General features: G+C 50.8%; 1 protein-coding gene across 1 annotated transcript in view; it reads right to left on the bottom strand.

Moving 5' to 3' along the window:
• Positions 1-486: 486 nt before the first annotated feature.
• LOC135911234 (kelch-like protein 12) overlaps positions 487-18,505 on the bottom strand; it is a 138,275-nt gene continuing 120,256 nt past the window's right edge. The window contains exons 12-14 of the mRNA XM_065443425.1: positions 7,601-7,801; positions 6,879-7,189; positions 487-790 (exon numbers count right to left, since the gene is read on the bottom strand). Coding sequence (XP_065299497.1) covers positions 585-790; positions 6,879-7,189; positions 7,601-7,801 — 718 coding nt within the window. The 3' untranslated portion in view covers positions 487-584. The remainder of the gene's footprint in view (positions 791-6,878; positions 7,190-7,600; positions 7,802-18,505) is intronic.

Here is an 18,505-nt window from a genome sequence, read left to right as displayed (position 1 = left end):
GTTCACCTAACCACTGCCCTTCTACGCTGAGAAGTATGTCTTTCAGTATGTCTTGTGATGCATCATAACATCAAATATCAGTGCCTGTGCCGCAACCAATGTTTCGAAATATTTTTTTAAGCGACGAGTTCTTTGTTGCTTAGAACAAAAAAAATAGGCATATGCCAGGTCAAGCGCGTGGTACCCTGGTGTATGTCCAGTAAAAAAACTGTGCTTTATTATGCTATTCATTACATTGTGCTAGCGACAATTGGACAGACAATTTCAACAAAAAGATCAGAGCTGCGGCTGCGGCTGCACGCACATAACGCAAAATACATTCTGCACTGCAGACTCTAAGAGCACGGTGGGAAATACTTAAGCTTCGTATAAATAAGGTTGATGACAATTTTTACTGAATAATAATTGGCTAACTGAAGTCGCGATGAAAGCACACCGCCCACTGTAGCAACCCTAGCATCAACGTGGCCAACATGAACCTGAAAAGACATATGAACGGGCGCCATGCTTCTTTTCATTATTTTTTTCCCTCAAGAAAACGCCATCCGGCCGGACTTATGACGACGTGTGGATAGATGAACACATCAAGATGAGGAAGATCGCCGGCGGGTGACTGGTATGCTGGCGACGTCTGGCAGCGGCAGTACGAGTGACCCCGCGATGGGACCCGGCAGTTGGCAGGCTTTGTAGAAGGAGCGGTCACCCGAGTCTGCCGTGGACGCTGCCAGCACTTCCAGAGGAGCCCGCTCTAAGGAGGTAGAGAGGCCGCCTAGAACGTACAGGGTGTCCTCTGCAAATGTAAGGAGCCCTGTCAGGGAATCTTGGCCCGTTTGTCTCGGTTTACTATAACAGAAAAAGCCTGGTAAGTGGCTAGCGTTAAATGAATGCATGTCGAAATCAGACAGAACAGCTCGACATTTTCATTACCAGTTAGTGGAGCTGATTTAACGAAACTCTGCTCAACTGAATTCAACTGAGTATTGTGCCACTGAAAAATTCTTCGGGATTATCATTTCTAGGTGCTTAATGAATCCATTGTTACAATGATGCTTACCTTCCGCTATGACTTGTGAAAAAAGTATATTGCAATGTTTTTGTAGACAGCCGAGCAGCAGGAAACGAAAGAGCGCTTTATTGCGAGAAGCATGTGTGTTTATACACAGGCAGACCAGGCTTGTGCATGCATATCAAAATATTCTTGATGACGTAGCCACTGTTCACATCTTCCTTCCTTTGAGGGAAAAAAACAAAAAAAAACAAGATTTTACGAAAGATTGCACAACCAACTAATAAGTCAATTTGCACAGCTTCCGCTGAACTGCCTATGTGTGGCGTTTTGGGAGAGGATACCGTTGCGGCTCTCTACGCTGTCGTGTGCTTCTACGTAGCGCCTCCTTAGGCGCTTATTGCTCGGTGTTGCTCGGCTGAGGGGAGGACTGCGGGGTCGTTGTCGTACACTCGTTCTGCGGGGGGAAAGCTTGTCCTTCTGTTGATCTCAGGTGCTCCCTCGTGCGTCTTAGATGCTGCCCATTCTGTTGCAAAAACATAAGAGCGCGGTGTACTTGCCGGGCCTATGACAACTGCTGGTGCCCATGTCCTGTGTGTCGTATCATAAACAGTCACCGTGGAGCCCCTGTGAATATCCGGTAGACTTCGCGTTGTTCTGTTGTAGAATACGCGTTGTTTGCGCCTTATTTCATGGAGTCGCTTTCGGACAATTTCGGTTGCCACGGTTTGCGGTGGCAGTCAAGTACTGGCAGTTTAGTTCTCGTCTGACGTCCCATGAGTCGTTGTGCGGGCGACTTCAGGCGGTCGTCCCTTGGCATGTTCCTCCATTCTAGCAAGGCACTGTAGAACTCCAGCGTTCCATGCCTGGCACTTCTTGAGCAGTTTTTTTGCTTCTTGGACGGCCCTTTCAGCCATGCCGTTACCGCGAGGGTAATGCGGACTGGAAGTCTCGTGAACGATGCCCAAATGTGTGGAAAAAACACGGAAGCACGCACTATTGAAGGGGGGGGGGGGCATTATCACTGCATATTTTTGCTAGGATGCCATGAGTGACGAAAATCTGCATGCACACGTTTGTCACTGCTTCTGCTGTTGTTCGACGCATCTGCTTGATCTAGAAAAAAAGGAATAGAAATCTACCATAACAAGGTACTCATCGCTCTCGTGGTAGAAAAGGTCGACTCCAACTACTTGCCATGGCAGAGTAGGTATGTCGTGACTAAGCATGGGTAACCTGGCGTTCCAGTTCTTGTACCTTTGACAAAGTAGGCACGTCTTCGCGAGAGCTGCACTATCCGTCGATATGCCAGGCCAGTACATTACTTCTTTGGCTCTTGCTTTAATTTTCTCTTCATCCCCGTGTGCCGCGTGGAGTAGACGAAGTACCTCTTGTTTTGTGGGGGGAATGACGAGTTTGTTGCTTCTTAGGAGGAGACCGTCTTCGACTTGTAGTTCGTCGCGGTAATATTTGTACGCGCGTACGGCCTCGGATACCTGTTGCTTGCTCTCGGGCAATTCGTTGCTTGCGTAGCTACACAATTCCGTCATTGTTGCATCTTTCAGTAGATATTCACCGATTCCCTGCAGTTGCCGATCGGAGACTGGAAGCGAAGAAAGAGCATGTACTTGAAAATCCATCGATTCTTCCATCAGCTGCGTCTTGTTCGGAAAGCGTGACAGCGCATCCGCTAGGAGCAGTTCTTTTCCTGGCTTGTAGGTCACTCTTATGGGGAACCTCTGAAGAGTGAGTCTCATACGCTGCAAGCGTAACGGGCACTCGCACAGCTGTTTCTTAAATATTGACTCTAGGGGGCGATGATCAGATTCGATGATGACGTCTGGCTGCCCTAGCAAGTAGTCTTCAAACCTTGCGCACCCGTGAACAATGGCTAGCATTTCTCTCTCGATTTGCGCATATTTCTTTTGCGCTTCGGTAAGCGACCGTGATGAGTAGGCGATTGGGTGTCGGTTTTGCAAAAGAACTGCCCCCACCCCTTTCTGGCTTGCATCTACTGACAACGTCAGCGGTATTCCTTTCTCGAAATAGGCGAGAACAGGTGCCTTTGTTGGACAGGCGCGAAGGCCTTGGAAGCTTTGCTCAGCCTGTTCTGTCCAGAGCCATGCAGTGTTCTTTTTCAATAGATCCCAGAGGGGCGCGAACAGGGAAGACATGTTGGGGATGAAGCGCGCCACGAAGTTAATCGTCCCAAGAAAAACTTGCAGCTCCTTACAATTTTTCGGTGGCGGTACTTGCAAAATGTCTTCCACTCTCCCGGGATCCAGGGAAAGTTCTTCTTGTGTGAGTATATGTCCCATGTAGCGAACTTGGGGCTGCAAAAAATAGCACTTTTTTTTATTTAGCTTTAGATTGTGCTCCCTGCAGCGCTCAAGTAAAGCTGTTAGGTTATTGTCATGCTCTTCTCGAGACGTTCCCCAGACTAGAATGTCATCCATTACAACGGTGACGCCACTTACGCCTTCTACTACTTGGTGCATTGCCCGTTGGAAAACTTCCGGGGCAGAGGCGATCCCAAAGGGCATGCGCAGAAATTTGTAGCGGCCGTAGGGAGTGCTCATAGTGCATATTAATGAACTTTCTTCGTCAAGCCTAATTTGCCAAAACCCTGATGACGCATGTATAGTTGCAAAGTATTTTGCCCCATGCAGGTGCGGAACAACATCTTCTAATGTTGGCATATGATAGTGCTCTCTCAGCAAGGCCTTGTTCAAATCAGAAGGATCTAAACAAATGCGTACTTTGTCGTTTCTAACCACTACGACCATGTGACTTGACCAGACAGTAGGTTCAGTTACCTTTGCAATGACGAGGTCGCGCTCCATTTTATCGAGTTCCTGTTTCACGCATTCTTGAAGAGCAACCACCACCCTTCGAGCTCGCTTGACGCTGCCTCGTGCTCCTGGCTTGAGCTGAATGTGGTACGTAACACCCTTCAGTTCTCCGAGGCCTTGGAATACATCACCAAATCCGGGCTTGGGTCGACTGAGCGTACGCGGATTATCAGTCCCAAGCGTTGTGCAATATTGCCGCTGATTGTTACTGGAACGGCCTGGGGTACGATAAAAAATTCAGCTAGACAACTGTGAGCCTTGTAAGATGTAGTCAAGGTGATTTTCTGAAAAGCTGTTTGCTTGTGGCCGAAGAAGGCGCGCAAAGTGGTCGAGCATAGCTGTGCCGACTGTGTAGATGGTTTTCGGAGCATCGTCTCAGGCATGATGGAGCAGTTGGCTCCCGTGTCGATTTTGCAGTAAACCGCCGCTCCTGCGATAATAATTTCCGCCGACCAACGGTCCTCACTGGCGATAGCATGTGCTTCTAGCGTGTGCAAGAAGTATTCTTCTTCAGTTCCTAAAACAACTGTTTAACTTCGCATGCTGCTGACCTTCATCTTTGTTGGGTCATGACGGCACATTCGAGCGAAATGACTGCTTCTACCGCAGTTGTTGCAGCGTTTGCCCTGAGCCGCACATTTCCCATTTGTGTGCCTTTCAAGACCACAGGTGGAGCAAGGCGTTGCTCTCGCTTTTATTGCGGCGACTGTCGCGTCGGCCGTTCTGGCTCGGATTTCTCGAAGTTGTACTCGTGCGTGTTCTCGTGCGCGGCACATTTCTACTCCTCTTGAAAATGAGGGGTTTTCCGAGAGGTGCTTCTGCTGGAAGTCTTTATCTCTGATGCCGAGAATTATTCTGCTTCGTATCAGCCGTTCCTCTAGCTCACAGAATTCGCATCTGCTCGCGAGAATTCGCAGTTCCGTGAGCCAGTCATTAAAGGACTCTTCCTGTTGTTGGTCCCTGGGGCCAAATCGGAATTCGATAAAGGTTAGGTTCTCAGATGGCTTGTAATGGTCCTCGAACTCTGCTGAAAGGATTTTGAGATCTTTCTTCTTGTCTTCGTAGTCGAACTTAAAAGTATAGTGCATTCGTCTCGCGTCTTCGCCTATCGTCATCAGAAAAGTTGCGGCTTGAACTTCCTTAGGCTGCTGGGCCTGTCCCATCGCCGTAGCAAAAGGTCAAACTCACTTTTAACGCGATAGCGTTAAGGAGCTCGTGTCGCAGAAAATCCGGTGTCGTCGGCGTCGGTGTCGGCGTTTGCGGCGTTGACCGTGAGCGATAAATCACGGCAGGCGCTTCATAAATAAAAAGCAACTTCCAAGATTGGCCCGGTGGGAATCGAACCAGGGTCTCCGGAGTGTGAGACGGAGACGCTACCACTCAGCCACGAGTTCGATGCTTCCAAGCGGTGCAAACGCGCCTCTAGTGAATGCGGTGTTGCCTTCGAAACGAGCCGTGGCAAGTTATACTGCGGTGTATATCGGTAATTATGAACATGTAACGTACAGAAGTCACAATTACACGAGTTGCGAAGTGCGTTTCCGCTGCATTTCTTCTGCGCTTTCCGCACACGCAGAGCCATCTTGCGGCAAACACAGAAGACCCCCTCCTCTCAATGTACGGCGCTGCCCGACAGGAGGCGCGCCGCGCGCGCATTGGGACCGCTGCCAGGCGCGTCGCGGGACTCCCTCTCCCCTGACGACGCTTCGCCGTGCTCCCGGTTTAGATTAATAGAGAGTTTTAGCTTGCGCGTTTTTACGGCCAGCGGAGCGGAGCGGACGAGCGCAGACGCCACTGCGCATGCGCACGTCGCTGGGCCGGCCAGCGTTTTTACGGAGCGCAGCTTACGCCCGCTGGGAAGCCCTCTCCAGCGGAGCGATAGGCAGCGCGCGAGCGTGCGTAAAAGCGCGCGGGCGTGTATGGGTATTCAAGATGGCAGCCGTCAACACAAGCGCCGGCGCTGCTGCGTTGTCGACGGCGACCGCTGCTCAGGCCCGTTTAGAAGTTTAACCAAATAACTAACTAAAAACACATAACCTACCTTTATTAAACAGTTTCAGCGCATTATTAGCAGGTTTAATTGATATTCTTTTCACTCTAACTCGAATTGTGACCAATAGGTGGAGCAGCAGAGCAAGTGACTCTACTCCGCTCGAAAAGACGGGCGATCCGCCCGGCTAAAACTATTTTCTCGCGCGCCTCTCCGCTGGTGTATCCGCTCGCCCGCTCCGCCCCGCTGGCCGTAAAAACGCTCAAGCTAAAACTCTCTAATATCTATCTCTCTGCCCGTGCCGATCACGACGTTTGGCTGGCGTAGATAGTTTCCCCTCCGAGACACCGAGTTCTTTGGTTCGTTCCGTTCGCTCAGGCGCACGTTTCGTTGCCGCGCCGAACGCTGCGTTGCTCGACGCTCACCGCGTGATAGGTGGGCGCTAAGTCCGATGCGGGGCGCATCGTAAGTGATCGCTGTGCCGTAGCGCATTGTCTTATACCCCTTGGCGGGTCGACGGGAACGCTGTCGCGTCCCACTCTTGAAGGCGAAGCTTAAGCGTCCTCCAATTTTTCCATACGGTCCAGTTGTGAAACGTGTCTCCAGTCGTATCGAGTGGCCTTGGTGGCTGTAGCAGAGTCGACGCCATTTTTGCGATGGGCGTCTGTAGTCGGTCCGTGGAGTCATTCATTGCCGACTGGCGGCGATAGCAAAACGAACCGCTGTCCCCACTTCTGACACCATGTAGACAGCCGAGCAGCAGGAAACGAAAGAGCGCTTTATTGCGAGAAGCATGTGTGTTTATACACAGGCAGACCAGGCTGGCGCATGCGTATCAAAATATTCTTGATGACGTAGCCACTGGTCACAGTTTTACTGTTTCTTAAATGTTTGGCTTTTCGTTAAAGCATACAAGATAATGTCCTTATAAACAAGGATGGAGCGATCCACAACCGTAGAGTACATCCATGAAACGTGAGCACTGGTAAACTAAGTACGCTAAGCTGAACTCCCCACAAAGAGAACTCACCATTGGCGCAGACGGCAGCGCTCATGCCATGCCTAGGTTCGGGGAGCGGGCACAGCGACTTCCAGCGGCCGTCGGCCGAAGACGGGTCCCAGAAGAGCACGTCCGAGCGGCTCCTGAAGGCGCGGGCGTCCGCCGCGGCGTCTTGCTGCTCGATCGCGGCCCCGTGCGTGGCGCCGCCCGGCACTGTGGCGCCACCGGCCGAAGCTGGTTGGCAGAGCGAGAGGCCGCCCACGTGCACCAGCACACCCGCACCGGTGGACACCAGCGCGCCGAGGCAGACGGGCCACGGGAGCCGAGGGCCGCGAAACCACCTGAGGGAGGCAAGAAAAACACAACGACGGCCGTTTATGTTCTTAGGCCTTGTGCTAAAGTGTCTGCCACCGCTCATGCGATAGCGGTGCTCTGCTCCTGCAATACCTAACTTGCTATATTTCGAATCAAATACTGCACATGTTGTGGAATTATGAGTGGGCTACTTGGCTGGCCTTTACTGGTGTGAAGGCAGCCTATTTGTGGACATATGTGCGAACACCAAAAGGAAACAAGCACAGGCAACGGGAGGAGATAAAGATAAAACACGTTTCTCGTTTTTGAATGCCTCTGCGTGTGTCCACAAGTGCGCTGCCTTCGCAACAATGCCCTTAATTGATTGCGAGGGAGAGTGCAGAAACTCGGTGCAGCCGGCGCATGCGCTGTGGTGGTGCTACAAGGTCCACACCAACCTTCGTGTTTGCACGTCGTAACAGTCGACGTCTGCGAGCAGCCACAGACGGCCGTCGTCCGTGCGTGACACGCCACCGGCCACGCAGACCATCTTGCCCGACGCAGACACGGCAGCGCCCATCCGCCCGGGCCTCAACGGCTCGGCCGTGACTCGCCACCGGTCAGAATGGGGCTCCCAGAACTCCATGCTGTTCAGCAGCCTGGCAGTGCAGGAAGCCGTTCGATTGAGTCTTTCAGTTGGTTCAATCTGTTATCAGTGAAAAATGTTTGATCTGCTGCTCGAAAACTATCCTGAGACTTGCAGTACCCAGAAGGCAGCCCATATCACTGATTAAAACAGTACAAAAGCACAAATAGGAAGCACAAACGCAGAAATTACAGAGCATGCTTAAGTGGATATGGTAGGGTACCCCCCCCCCCCCCCCCTCCGCCCCAAATATCGAATTTGCAATTTTGGCAGAGAAAAATTGACTGCACTATGCGGGCCAAACCTGCGGAAGCGCGACCTCGAGCGCCCGATCAAAGCAGTTCAAATGTAGCGCCGAAATGTGCCGTGCGCCCTGGCATTTAAAAATGGTAGTGACTACAGTGACGGGGCCCGGCACTTTAACATCTGTACTACAGTGACGGGGCCCGGTACTTTAACATATGCACTACAGTGACGGGGCCCGGCACTTTAACATCTGTACTACAGTGACGGGGCCCGCCTCCTTAACCACAGACGGGACCGGCACTTTACGTCAACACTGTAGCGACGTCAATGGCCGCACTTCTTTCAAACATGCTATGCAAACAACTTCGAGCACTTCACGGCAGGCAGTGAACTTTATTAAGGTCCTGAGGAGCGACTCCGAAACCCCCTTATGAGGGAGGGGGCCGCCGCGAGCCGTTCCGACGTTGGGACGGGCAGGCCGTGCCTGACCGCCTCCTCCCACTCTTCTTCCGTGGTGAGATGACCGTGGTCCCGTAACTAGGGACACCGCCAGAGCATGTGTTCTAAAGTGAAGAATGTATCTCCGCAATCCGGACACCTGCCCCGCACGGACGCGGCGTTAGGTTGCCCCTGTGATCCACCACGGCCGCCGCGAACCGGTCGGACGAACCGTATTGGACGAAGTCGACGAACGCGACCGATCGTGGATCGTCGGCGACGGATCCGAGAAGTGCGGCCGCTCGGGCCCGGCGTGTGCCTACATTGCGTTGCGGGTGCACGTTGCGCGGGAACGGCGAGACCGTGACGGCCTCCCGCGACCACGCGTCGAGCACGCACCGCCTTTCCCTGACGGGTTAAAGTTCAGCGCCTCCAGGATCCGCCTCCCCGCAGGCGAGGAAGCGAGCTTGAACACCTGGACTAACTTCTGTGACCCAACCTCATCGAAGGTGTTGTGGACCCCCAGCTGCATGAGCTTCTCGGTGCTGGCGCCAATGGGGATTCCAAGCACTTCACGGACCGCGATATTTTATTCCAGTACTGTCCACAACACCACGTGAATTTCACGATGTCAGCAACTTCCGTGCAGTAATTGATTGCACGCATACGGATCGAACGACCGCAATGGGTACTTGTCCACGAATGTACAATCTTTTGCGTATGCACTGTAACACCTATGATGATTATAATAAAGAAAGTTCACTGTAAAGGAAGGGGAACGGTAAAAACACATTAAAAAAGGCACAACACATGTTCCTGCTTGTGTATGCACCAGACAATGAATATTCTACTGAATTAAGAAAAAGAAGCAGCGGGTAATTGCTCGCTTAGAAGACCGATAAACATGCAGTTCGATGAAATTTGAGAAATAATGATATTGAAGCTTCCAAGACTTTAGAAGAAAAGAAAAAGAAAATTAAGAGTGAATCATCGCGGCGTAACATATCACAAGTCGCTGTAGGCGTCGAAGACCCTAGCTATAACGAAATTATTTTTGAACAGCTCCGATAGTGTCGATGCAACAATGGTTGCTTGCGTACTGTCAAATGCTCATATGCTGCGGCATAAAGCTCACGGCACGGTGCAGAAACGTGCTCGGAGCGAAAGCGAAACAGTGCGCGAGGACATGCATGCACGCGAAGTCGGTCACCGCGAACCCGTGCGATCGCTGCATTGCAGCTTCATTCTGTTATGCTACATTTAGTTACACAGACAGCCATCCCACTATAAGAACATATTTCACAGTTTTATCAGCGATTGCTTACGTTTCACGCAAACCGGTTCGGTGGAATCGATTGCGGCGACCGCTCGCAGTGTCCCAGCTTACTGTATGTAGTAGGCAAAGAGATAGCGTTTGTAAACCATTCTGTGCTTTCTGTTTGTCCAACATGATTATTTTAAAGGTAAAATACTGCCATTTCGAGAGTACTTGCAAAATTGTTCAGGAGGGCTGCCGCGTAGTATGTTTATTTAACCTTTATTTAACGCCGACGCATGTGAGGCGCTTCCGACAGATGGCGATTCCGTAAGTCGTCCTCGCCCCGCCCCGTCGGTGTAGTGTTGTTGTTAAAGCGACGGGCCCCGTCACCGTAGTGTGGATGTTAAAGTACCGGGCCCCGTCACTGTAGTGCAGATGTTAAAGTGCCGGGCCCCGTCACTGTAGTCACTACCTTTAAAAATAGCGGGTGAAGGCCGGTTTGTTTGTCGTTGTCGTTCGCGGTTTTCATTGTTATGGCGTGGGTTCTTTCTTTTTTTGTATGTGTGTCCCTGGTAAGTAAATGATTTGTGCTAAAAGATCATATATTAATTAAAGGAAATTGACACATCCACGCAACCGTAGCAATTGGCACAAAGGAATCCCATACGGGTTCCTCGAAAGAAAAGCGTCGCAGTTGACGAAAAATGCATCCTCATCCGGGGCTCGAACCCGGGACCACCGCCTTTCTGGGGCAGCCGCTCTACCATCTGAGCTAACCCGGCGGTTAGCAGATGGCAGGGCGAAGTCGAATTTGTTGACAACTGGAAGCAAGAGTTTGATGGAATAGCCTTTTGTAGAAACGAACTATTACGTCAAACTCTTGCTTTTGATACGTGGTCGTGGTCGCCTCTGTTTCGAGTTTCAAACGTATTACTTGCCCGGAAGATGGCACGATCGTCCCGCAAGCGGAGCAGAAAGAGAACTTTCAAAGGTAATGGGTCCTCTAAGCAAATGTATTCATGGACGAATACAGAACACGAATGAGTCGCTCAACCAACTCATCTGGTGCCATTGCCCTAAGAAAACTTTGTCAGTGCTTACGCATTGAAGACAAACTAACGATGCCGCAGCCTACTACAATGACGGTAATTCTGCACGAGAAGCTGTTCTGCAGGCCCTTGGTCCGTTTCATGTCTCTCTTGTAATATTGCAATCGACAGGATGGACAAAGGGGGTGTTGACAGGGCAGAATTCTATGACTCTGCTGAGAGCAAGGAAGGACGACGGATAAAAAGGAACAATAAGAAGGGTTTTGGAGACACCTGCAAGAAAGGCAGCAGTGAAATGTATTGTCCAGGGACATTCTGAGCATCTACAAGTAGTATTCGTGCATAAAACTTCATTTTTCTCAAATTGCATTCTTTTTATGAATTTTTCAAATCCAATGTACCTTTTCTTAAAAAGTATTCATCCCATTCCAGTGAAACTTTGTACACATATAGTAAAATCACTTAAAATTATTCTGAACTAAAATATCTCTGATGATATGAATGATAACACTGGAAAATTTACACTGCAAGAAACCCGCCTTGTGGTTTTGTGCAAACAGAGATATTCTTTTTGGGGTGCGAACTTCTTATTTTATCTAATTACTGTCGTCATGCTACCATAACACTCATGAAGCAAACCCTTAACATACCGGAACTTTCAGTACGTCGTGCATACAGTCGCCTCTGCCTTTTGCACAAGATTTACCACAACCCGGTATTAAAAGAAAAACTTCTTACTCCTCCTTCTTACTTTTCGTCACGCAGCGATCACCTTCATAAAGTTTGCGTGTCCTTTTGTCACGCAAACGCGTACTACTACTCTTTTTTGCCTCGCACCTGCAATGACTGGAACCACCTCCCCACATCGGTCGCTACTATTATAGACTCATCGAGGTTCAAGACTGCTCTTTTCCATGCCATCTAACAAATATTTTATTCATTGATCTGCATTCTTTTTTGTGTATATGTACCACACCTTTCTGTAGCGCCTACGGGCCTTGAAAGTATTTAACATAAATAAATACATAAATAAATAAATAAAGTGGGTATAATATCTCTTTAGTTCAGATATAACCATCGGGTATTTAATATAACACTGTGTAATATCACCACATTCCTCTGCTTGGTTGCAGAGAAAAGGTACATAAAAGAACTAAACACAACTGGAATTTTGGGAGTGGGCCACAGGAAAGGCACACCATCTAGACACAAGGTGTTTCGCGTTGTACCCAAGAGCATCTTTTGTAAGCGCGTGAAATTTTATGGAAATATCTTTAGCCGTTTCTAACATATTACGTTAAAACTAACATGTACCATGTACCCTACCATACCTCCTTAACGTTTTTACAAATGTCTTTCTTCCGCATAGTGCGGAAATGCAGGCGCGAAATCACAGACACGAGAAGAACGCGAAGGAAGGCCCCTTACTTAACTGCACATGCTCGAGGGTAGGCAGCGTCAACCCGACAACATGAACATGCGGGGGCAGTGTTGAGCACGATCACTTCTTTTTTTACGCATAATAACCAGGTCAGATCGCTTACGCAGATGCTGCCACCAGTAAAATTATTCCATGCCTCAGGCATCAGGCGCGCTTTTTATGCGAAGCATATTACGAGAGCTCAACCCAGCTCCTCAGGCGCGGCGGTGTCGCCTTCAATACCACGTGACACCGTGACGTCACGACAGAGGAGAAACGGGGCTCCAACGTGCGCCGTCGCTCGAGGCGTCGCGGCGGTATATAAGCAGCTGCGCTTGCCTCTGCTAGACACTCATGAGGTGAGGTGCCTCCTGGAGACAGAGCTGCTCGTTGGAACGAGAAGCGAAGGTTGCGGCGTGCTACAGAGACTGTTTCTAGGTGGCTTTGCTACGGCGCAGCGACTACGCGCCCCGCATCGGACGCGGTGAGCGTCGAGCAACGCAGCGTTCGGCGCGACAACGAAATGTGCGCCTGAGCAAGCGCCGCACGCCTGAGCCGACGCCGACGACACTGGCTTTTCTGCGACACGAGCTCCTTAACGCTGTCGCGTTAAAATAAAGGCTAGTATGCTTCGCATCCTGGGTTTAACCTTAGCTAAGCCACAGCCATTTTTTTGTTCTCATGCCTGAACAGAAGTGAGTACACCAAGATATTATACCCTCACACCCTCATTTGCAGCAAACGCACTTAATCTCGAACCCCGTCGCTATCTTTCGGCGGGGCTCACGCCGGGGCTGCGGGTATTATTACGGAGTTGCTGGTGACAATGACCATTACGAGAAAACACTAGCGTGAAGAATGCGACCATAACAGGCTGAGTGCTATCATCGCCAGTTTACGCAAGTGCCTGCAAATTCTGGCTCCCACATGGAAACCCCAAATTTCGGAGTACACTTCCAGTCACGACATTGCAACGAATGGCTGGACGGTGTTCCACCGCGAAAAAAGATCTCTTATTAATTATGCTCAATTAATCTACGAATCAGGCAACAACCTGTCTGCTCCCCCCCCCCCCCCCCCCCCGCCTCCGAAAAAATAAGAAACGGCGAGAGCGAACAGAATCTTCATAAACTACGCCCATAATGCATTCTGCAAACCTGTGGGTATACTTTATATAATGCCTCTGAATTTTTTTTTTTTGCATTCAACTGCTATTTTTTTTTCACTACACGGTGACGCATACCTCTCCTAACCTATTTGGCAGCCGCAAAAACAACATTGACTTCACATCTACTTCCTACATCCTTAAGTCGCTGCAGCAGAGGGGAAACGTAAGGTATACCTACGATGAAATTTCTTGACAGGTTGGTTAGGTCGTCTAAACTTGTTTTTAGGTGCCCTGAGCCCCCACTTGCTATGAGATCACTGCAACGTGTTGTCAGCACATCTTACGTTTTTAAAATATTTAGATCAGTTGACTTCGAAATTTTGTTTCTTAGAACACGAGTGCCTGCTGCGTTTCTAGTATGCTATAGATTTGATTTTAGCCAATGTGCAAAGGCACTGTCATATACTTTCGGGCTGCCTGTTGCAGTCTTTCCAGCTTTTAGACATCGCAGTTTTTAGACCTTTACTTAAAACTTTAACCTCGCCATCTTGTCGCATTCACCAACGCATATACGTTTTTGATTGGAATGGCTGATAGCGCCGAGTGCAATGCCTGCGGTGTCGAGGAAACTATAGAACGTGTACTGTGCTACCGCCCACCTTTTGAAAATGAACGACATGACCTCTGCACAGCTCTCAATCAGTTAGATAGAAAACCGTTCACCTTGAACAAGATCTTGGGACCATGCCTCGCATATCACAGCTACGGAAGGCCACAAAAGCGCTGCTGCGATATTTGAAAGCTGGCGGATTGAGCCAGCGTCTGTTATTCGGACTGAGTGACCGACCGATATTCCGAGTGGACTTTCTCGTCTTCTTTTAATCTTTTCGTCCCCCTTTCCCTTACCCCAGCGTAGGGTAGCCAACCGGGCCCATTCCTGGTTAAGCTCCCTGCCATTTATTTATCATTTGCTCTCTCTCTCTTGGTTTTGTGTATACTCCGCACGCTATAGCTCGGCCCACTCGAAGTTTGTGAAACGTGGTATTGCTTCTCTTTGCATGGAGATGGCGCCGCGGAAGTCACGTACTCAAAAGATACAACGAGGGAGCTTTTATCTAGCATTTGCCCGTCCTCTAAAATACCCAAGAGAGTCTAGAAACTGCTGGGGAATCCGGATTCGAAATGTGTCTTTGCCTAGGTACTACGGAGGACGACGCGTTTGCTCCCCAATCCCCCATTTAACGGCCGCCTAAAGGTTCGTCCAAACGGGATCATAGCAGCCGATTCCAAGTCGGTAATGCGAAGCGCAATTAATTTAATGCGTTAGCATTTGTGGGGTTCCACTCTGCGTGCGGCTAGGGCTGAAGGCGAGCTCTGGATCTAGCCCCACAAAGTCGCTCCGTGGTACTCCCCAACCTGTAGCGCGGGAACCATGGCTACGTTGGGTTCGAACGAATAAGGCAACCAGTGGCGTCAAGTGTAACAACGTTTATTGCTACCAGCAATAAAGAACACCGGCAGAGGGGCGTCCTCTTTGTAATAAGTAATAATAGGCTGGCCTTGTTGCCCGGGGTAGTCAGGCAAACGAGGTCACTAACGGGTTGCGGCAGGTACTCCCTAATCTCTAAGGTACTCCGGAGATACTCCGGTAAGCAGGTACTCCGTAATCCCTACTCCCTAATTAATCCCTAAGAGCGGCCAAGGACTCTTCGTCCTTAACGTGTATAGTAAACCCACGCTGCAGCACAGATTCGGGGAACTACTGCGGCGCGCACGCGCGGCTTCCGGCGGCGAGCCTCTACTTGTTGCGGGCGACTTTAACGCACCCCACGGAGCCTGGGGCTACACCCGAGAAACACCCAAGGGCAAACACCTTTGGGAAGACTCGCAAGACCAAAGGCTTGCACTGATCGCGAATCCCGCCGATCATACACGCAGAGGGAACAGCGTGAGTGCCGATACGTTACCAGACCTTGCGTTCGTTTAAAATGTTACAACAGCGCACTGGCAAAATACGCAGGAAGATTTGGGGAGCTACCACGCGCTGATCGAGATCACGATAGGCACGGGCCCGAGCGGTCGTGGTACTAACCCTGAGGGCAAAGGTCGTAAGCTCAAACTCGTGAAGTGGGACATGTTCCGCAAGAAGCGAGAAGAAGCGGGGCGAGGCGACGAGCCGATTACGGACATAGATGAGTGGACCGAGACGCTCAGAAGGGACGTAGGCGCAGCAACTAGCGATGTTCCGCCCGAAGCGAACCTCGAAATAATTGACAGTAGGCTCCTACACATGTGGGAAGCAAAGCGAGCCCTCCTAAAGAGATGGAAATGCCAAAGACATAATAAGGCGTTGCGCAAACGCATAGCACAATTAGACAGAGGCATCGAAGAACACGCACTTCAGGTATGCAGGGCACAATGGGAAGACACGTGCAACGGCCTCGAGAGGCAGATGACCGGGGCGAGCGCTTGCCGCCTTTTTAGACACCTATTAGATCCGGAGGAGACTCGGTCCGCTCAAGGCCACAAGACTCGTAGACTAGTCAGAGATTATAAAGGTGATAACTTCCTCGACGCAATACGTGACCGTTATTTTAAGAAGGCTGAAAGCATCCAGCACGCCGAGTACGACGGCGTCACAAACGAGAAACTGGACGCGGAATTTAGCGAATCGGAAATTCGGATAGTCCTGTTCGAACTCAACACTCGATCGGCGCCTGGCCCAGACCGGGTTACCAACAAGACTCTCCGCAACCTAGACGACCAGTCAATCTCCCGACTCGCGGCCTACGTCAATGAGTGCTGGCGAGAGGGTTCGATTCCCGAAGCGTGGAAACGGGCCCGCGTTATCATGATTCCTAAACCTGGCAAGCAAGTTACGCTCTATAATCTAAGACCGATTTCGCTTACGTCTTGCGTCGGCAAAGTCATGGAACACGCAGTTCTCACCCGCGTGACAGACTTTCTCGAAGATCATGACGCGTTCCCGCACACCATGCTAGGATTCCGCCGCAACCTCTCCGCACAGGACGTATTGCTTCAGCTTAAACACCAGATCGTAGACGACACTACCAGCTCCACTAAGGCAATTCTAGGCTTAGATATTAAAAAGGCCTTCGACACCGTTAAGCACGAATCGATCTTAAAAACAATCAGAACATTAGGACTAGGCCAAAGAATGTATAATTACGTTAGAGATTTCCTCGCGGGCAGGCGCGCATGCGTCGTCGTCGGCGACGAGGAATCGCCGGAATTTGAGACGGGTCCGTGCGGCACGCCGCAAGGATCCGTCATATCACCATTACTCTTTAATTTAGTTCTACTTGGTCTACCCGAGAAATTAACAGAAATAGAAGGATTATATCACAGTCTCTACGCGGATGACATCACCCTCTGGGTTCCCGGGGGAGGATGTGACGGTCACGTCGAGCGAACGCTACAGGCAGGAGTAGATGCGGTTCAGAATTACTTGCGTGGAACGGGCCTCGAGTGCTCGGCTACCAAGTCCGAACTCTTACTCTACAAACCCACAAGGAGAGGTCGTAAAACCTTGCGCGAAGAGGAACGGGAATATTCCAAAATACGCATCACATTGGCAGATGGTACTCCCGTACCGCAAGTAGAGAAAATTAGAATCCTAGGGTTACACCTGCAGGCAAACGGCCATAACGGAGAGACGGTGCGAATACTTCGTCGTTCGGTAGATGACACGATCCGACTCTTGCATCGCATCACGAATAGACGCAATGGTATGCGTGAAGAGTGCGCGATCCGTCTCGTGCAGGCGTACGCGATAAGCCGCATACCGTATGTTGCCCCCTACCTGAGGTGGATCGCGTCCGAAAAAAACAAACTCGAATGCATGATCCGAAAGGCTTTCAAGAGGGCGGTCGGCGTTCCACTCAACGCGAGCACCGACAAGTTTCTAGAGCTCGGAGTTCACAACTCCCTTAACGAGTTAATCGAGGCGCACGACATTGCACAATACGAACGATTATCGAGGTCAAAGGCAGGTCGATGCATCCTCGAGTCGCTCAGCATCGCGTACCACACTCAGCATGGAGAAAAGACGGCGGTTCCCGCCTTTGTTCGCGACCGCCTGATTATCCCGCCGCTTCCCAAGAACATGCACCCTACGCACCACACCGGGAGACGCAACAAACGAGCAAGCGACCTACAGAAGAAGTTTGGCAACAGCAACGAGGCGGTATACGTAGACGCGGCGCGATATGGAGGAGGGAGACGCGCACACGCGATAGCGGTTGTAGACCGCTCGGGTAAGTGCCTCGCGAGCGCCACGGTGACCACGGGACACGCGGAGGCAGCCGAAGAAGCCGCGATAGCCCTAGCACTCGTTGCGGTGCCGAACGCTGCGATCGTGATCAGCGACTCGCAGGCGGCAATCCGCGGCTTCGCGCGCGGTCGTGTCTCGCGGGAAGCGGCCCGCATACTCCAAATTTCTGACGAGGGCGACTCGTCATCGCCCTCGCAACGCCAAAATTCTACGGTCTTCCTCCTCTGGACCCCGGCACATACCGATGTTTATACCGGCACATACCGGCACCGGGGTTCCGGTGCCGACATGAGGACCACGCACTTAAGGTTCCTGTTTCTGCAGCTCTTTCAGGCACTTGGAGTGGTCCGCGGCGCCGGCTTTTCGTCATGGAAATTCGAGGGAGCCAGCAAGGACAACGAAATGCACATCGCTTGGAAATACACAGGGGCAACATCGGATGCATCGGCTGATCTGCAACCACTGCGAGAAGACGAGGCGCGCGCAGCTTACCTGGCATCATTGCTTTGGAAGGGAAACGGCGATGACAGCACGTGCCCAGCAGTGGCGAGTGATGTGGCTGCATGGCCATATCTCGACTTGACCACTGCGCATTGGATTCAGAGTGGCTTCGCGGCCGCATATCGGCAAGGCCCGTCACGTGATGCCAGACTATTTAAACAGTTACCACGCTCTGCTCAACTGGGTTCCGGTGCCGACATGAGGACCACGCACTTAAGGCTCCTGTTTCTGCAGGTTGGTGAATTTTACCATTATAGATCAGTTTGCGGTATGTCAATGTCGGTACCGGAACCCTACATGTCACCTGGGGGGCTTGTTGGGCTCGTGATTGATGTGTGGTGTGCTGTGTGTTCAACATTTACTTTGATGAAAGCGCTTTTACTCATGACCGGAGATGTTGAGG

The sequence above is a fragment of the Dermacentor albipictus genome, chromosome 9 (assembly GCF_038994185.2).
Source record: "Dermacentor albipictus isolate Rhodes 1998 colony chromosome 9, USDA_Dalb.pri_finalv2, whole genome shotgun sequence".
In the NCBI taxonomy this organism is placed as follows: domain Eukaryota; kingdom Metazoa; phylum Arthropoda; class Arachnida; order Ixodida; family Ixodidae; genus Dermacentor; species Dermacentor albipictus.
Note: the sequence above shows the minus strand (reverse complement) of the source record. Positions and strands in the feature narration are given on the sequence as shown.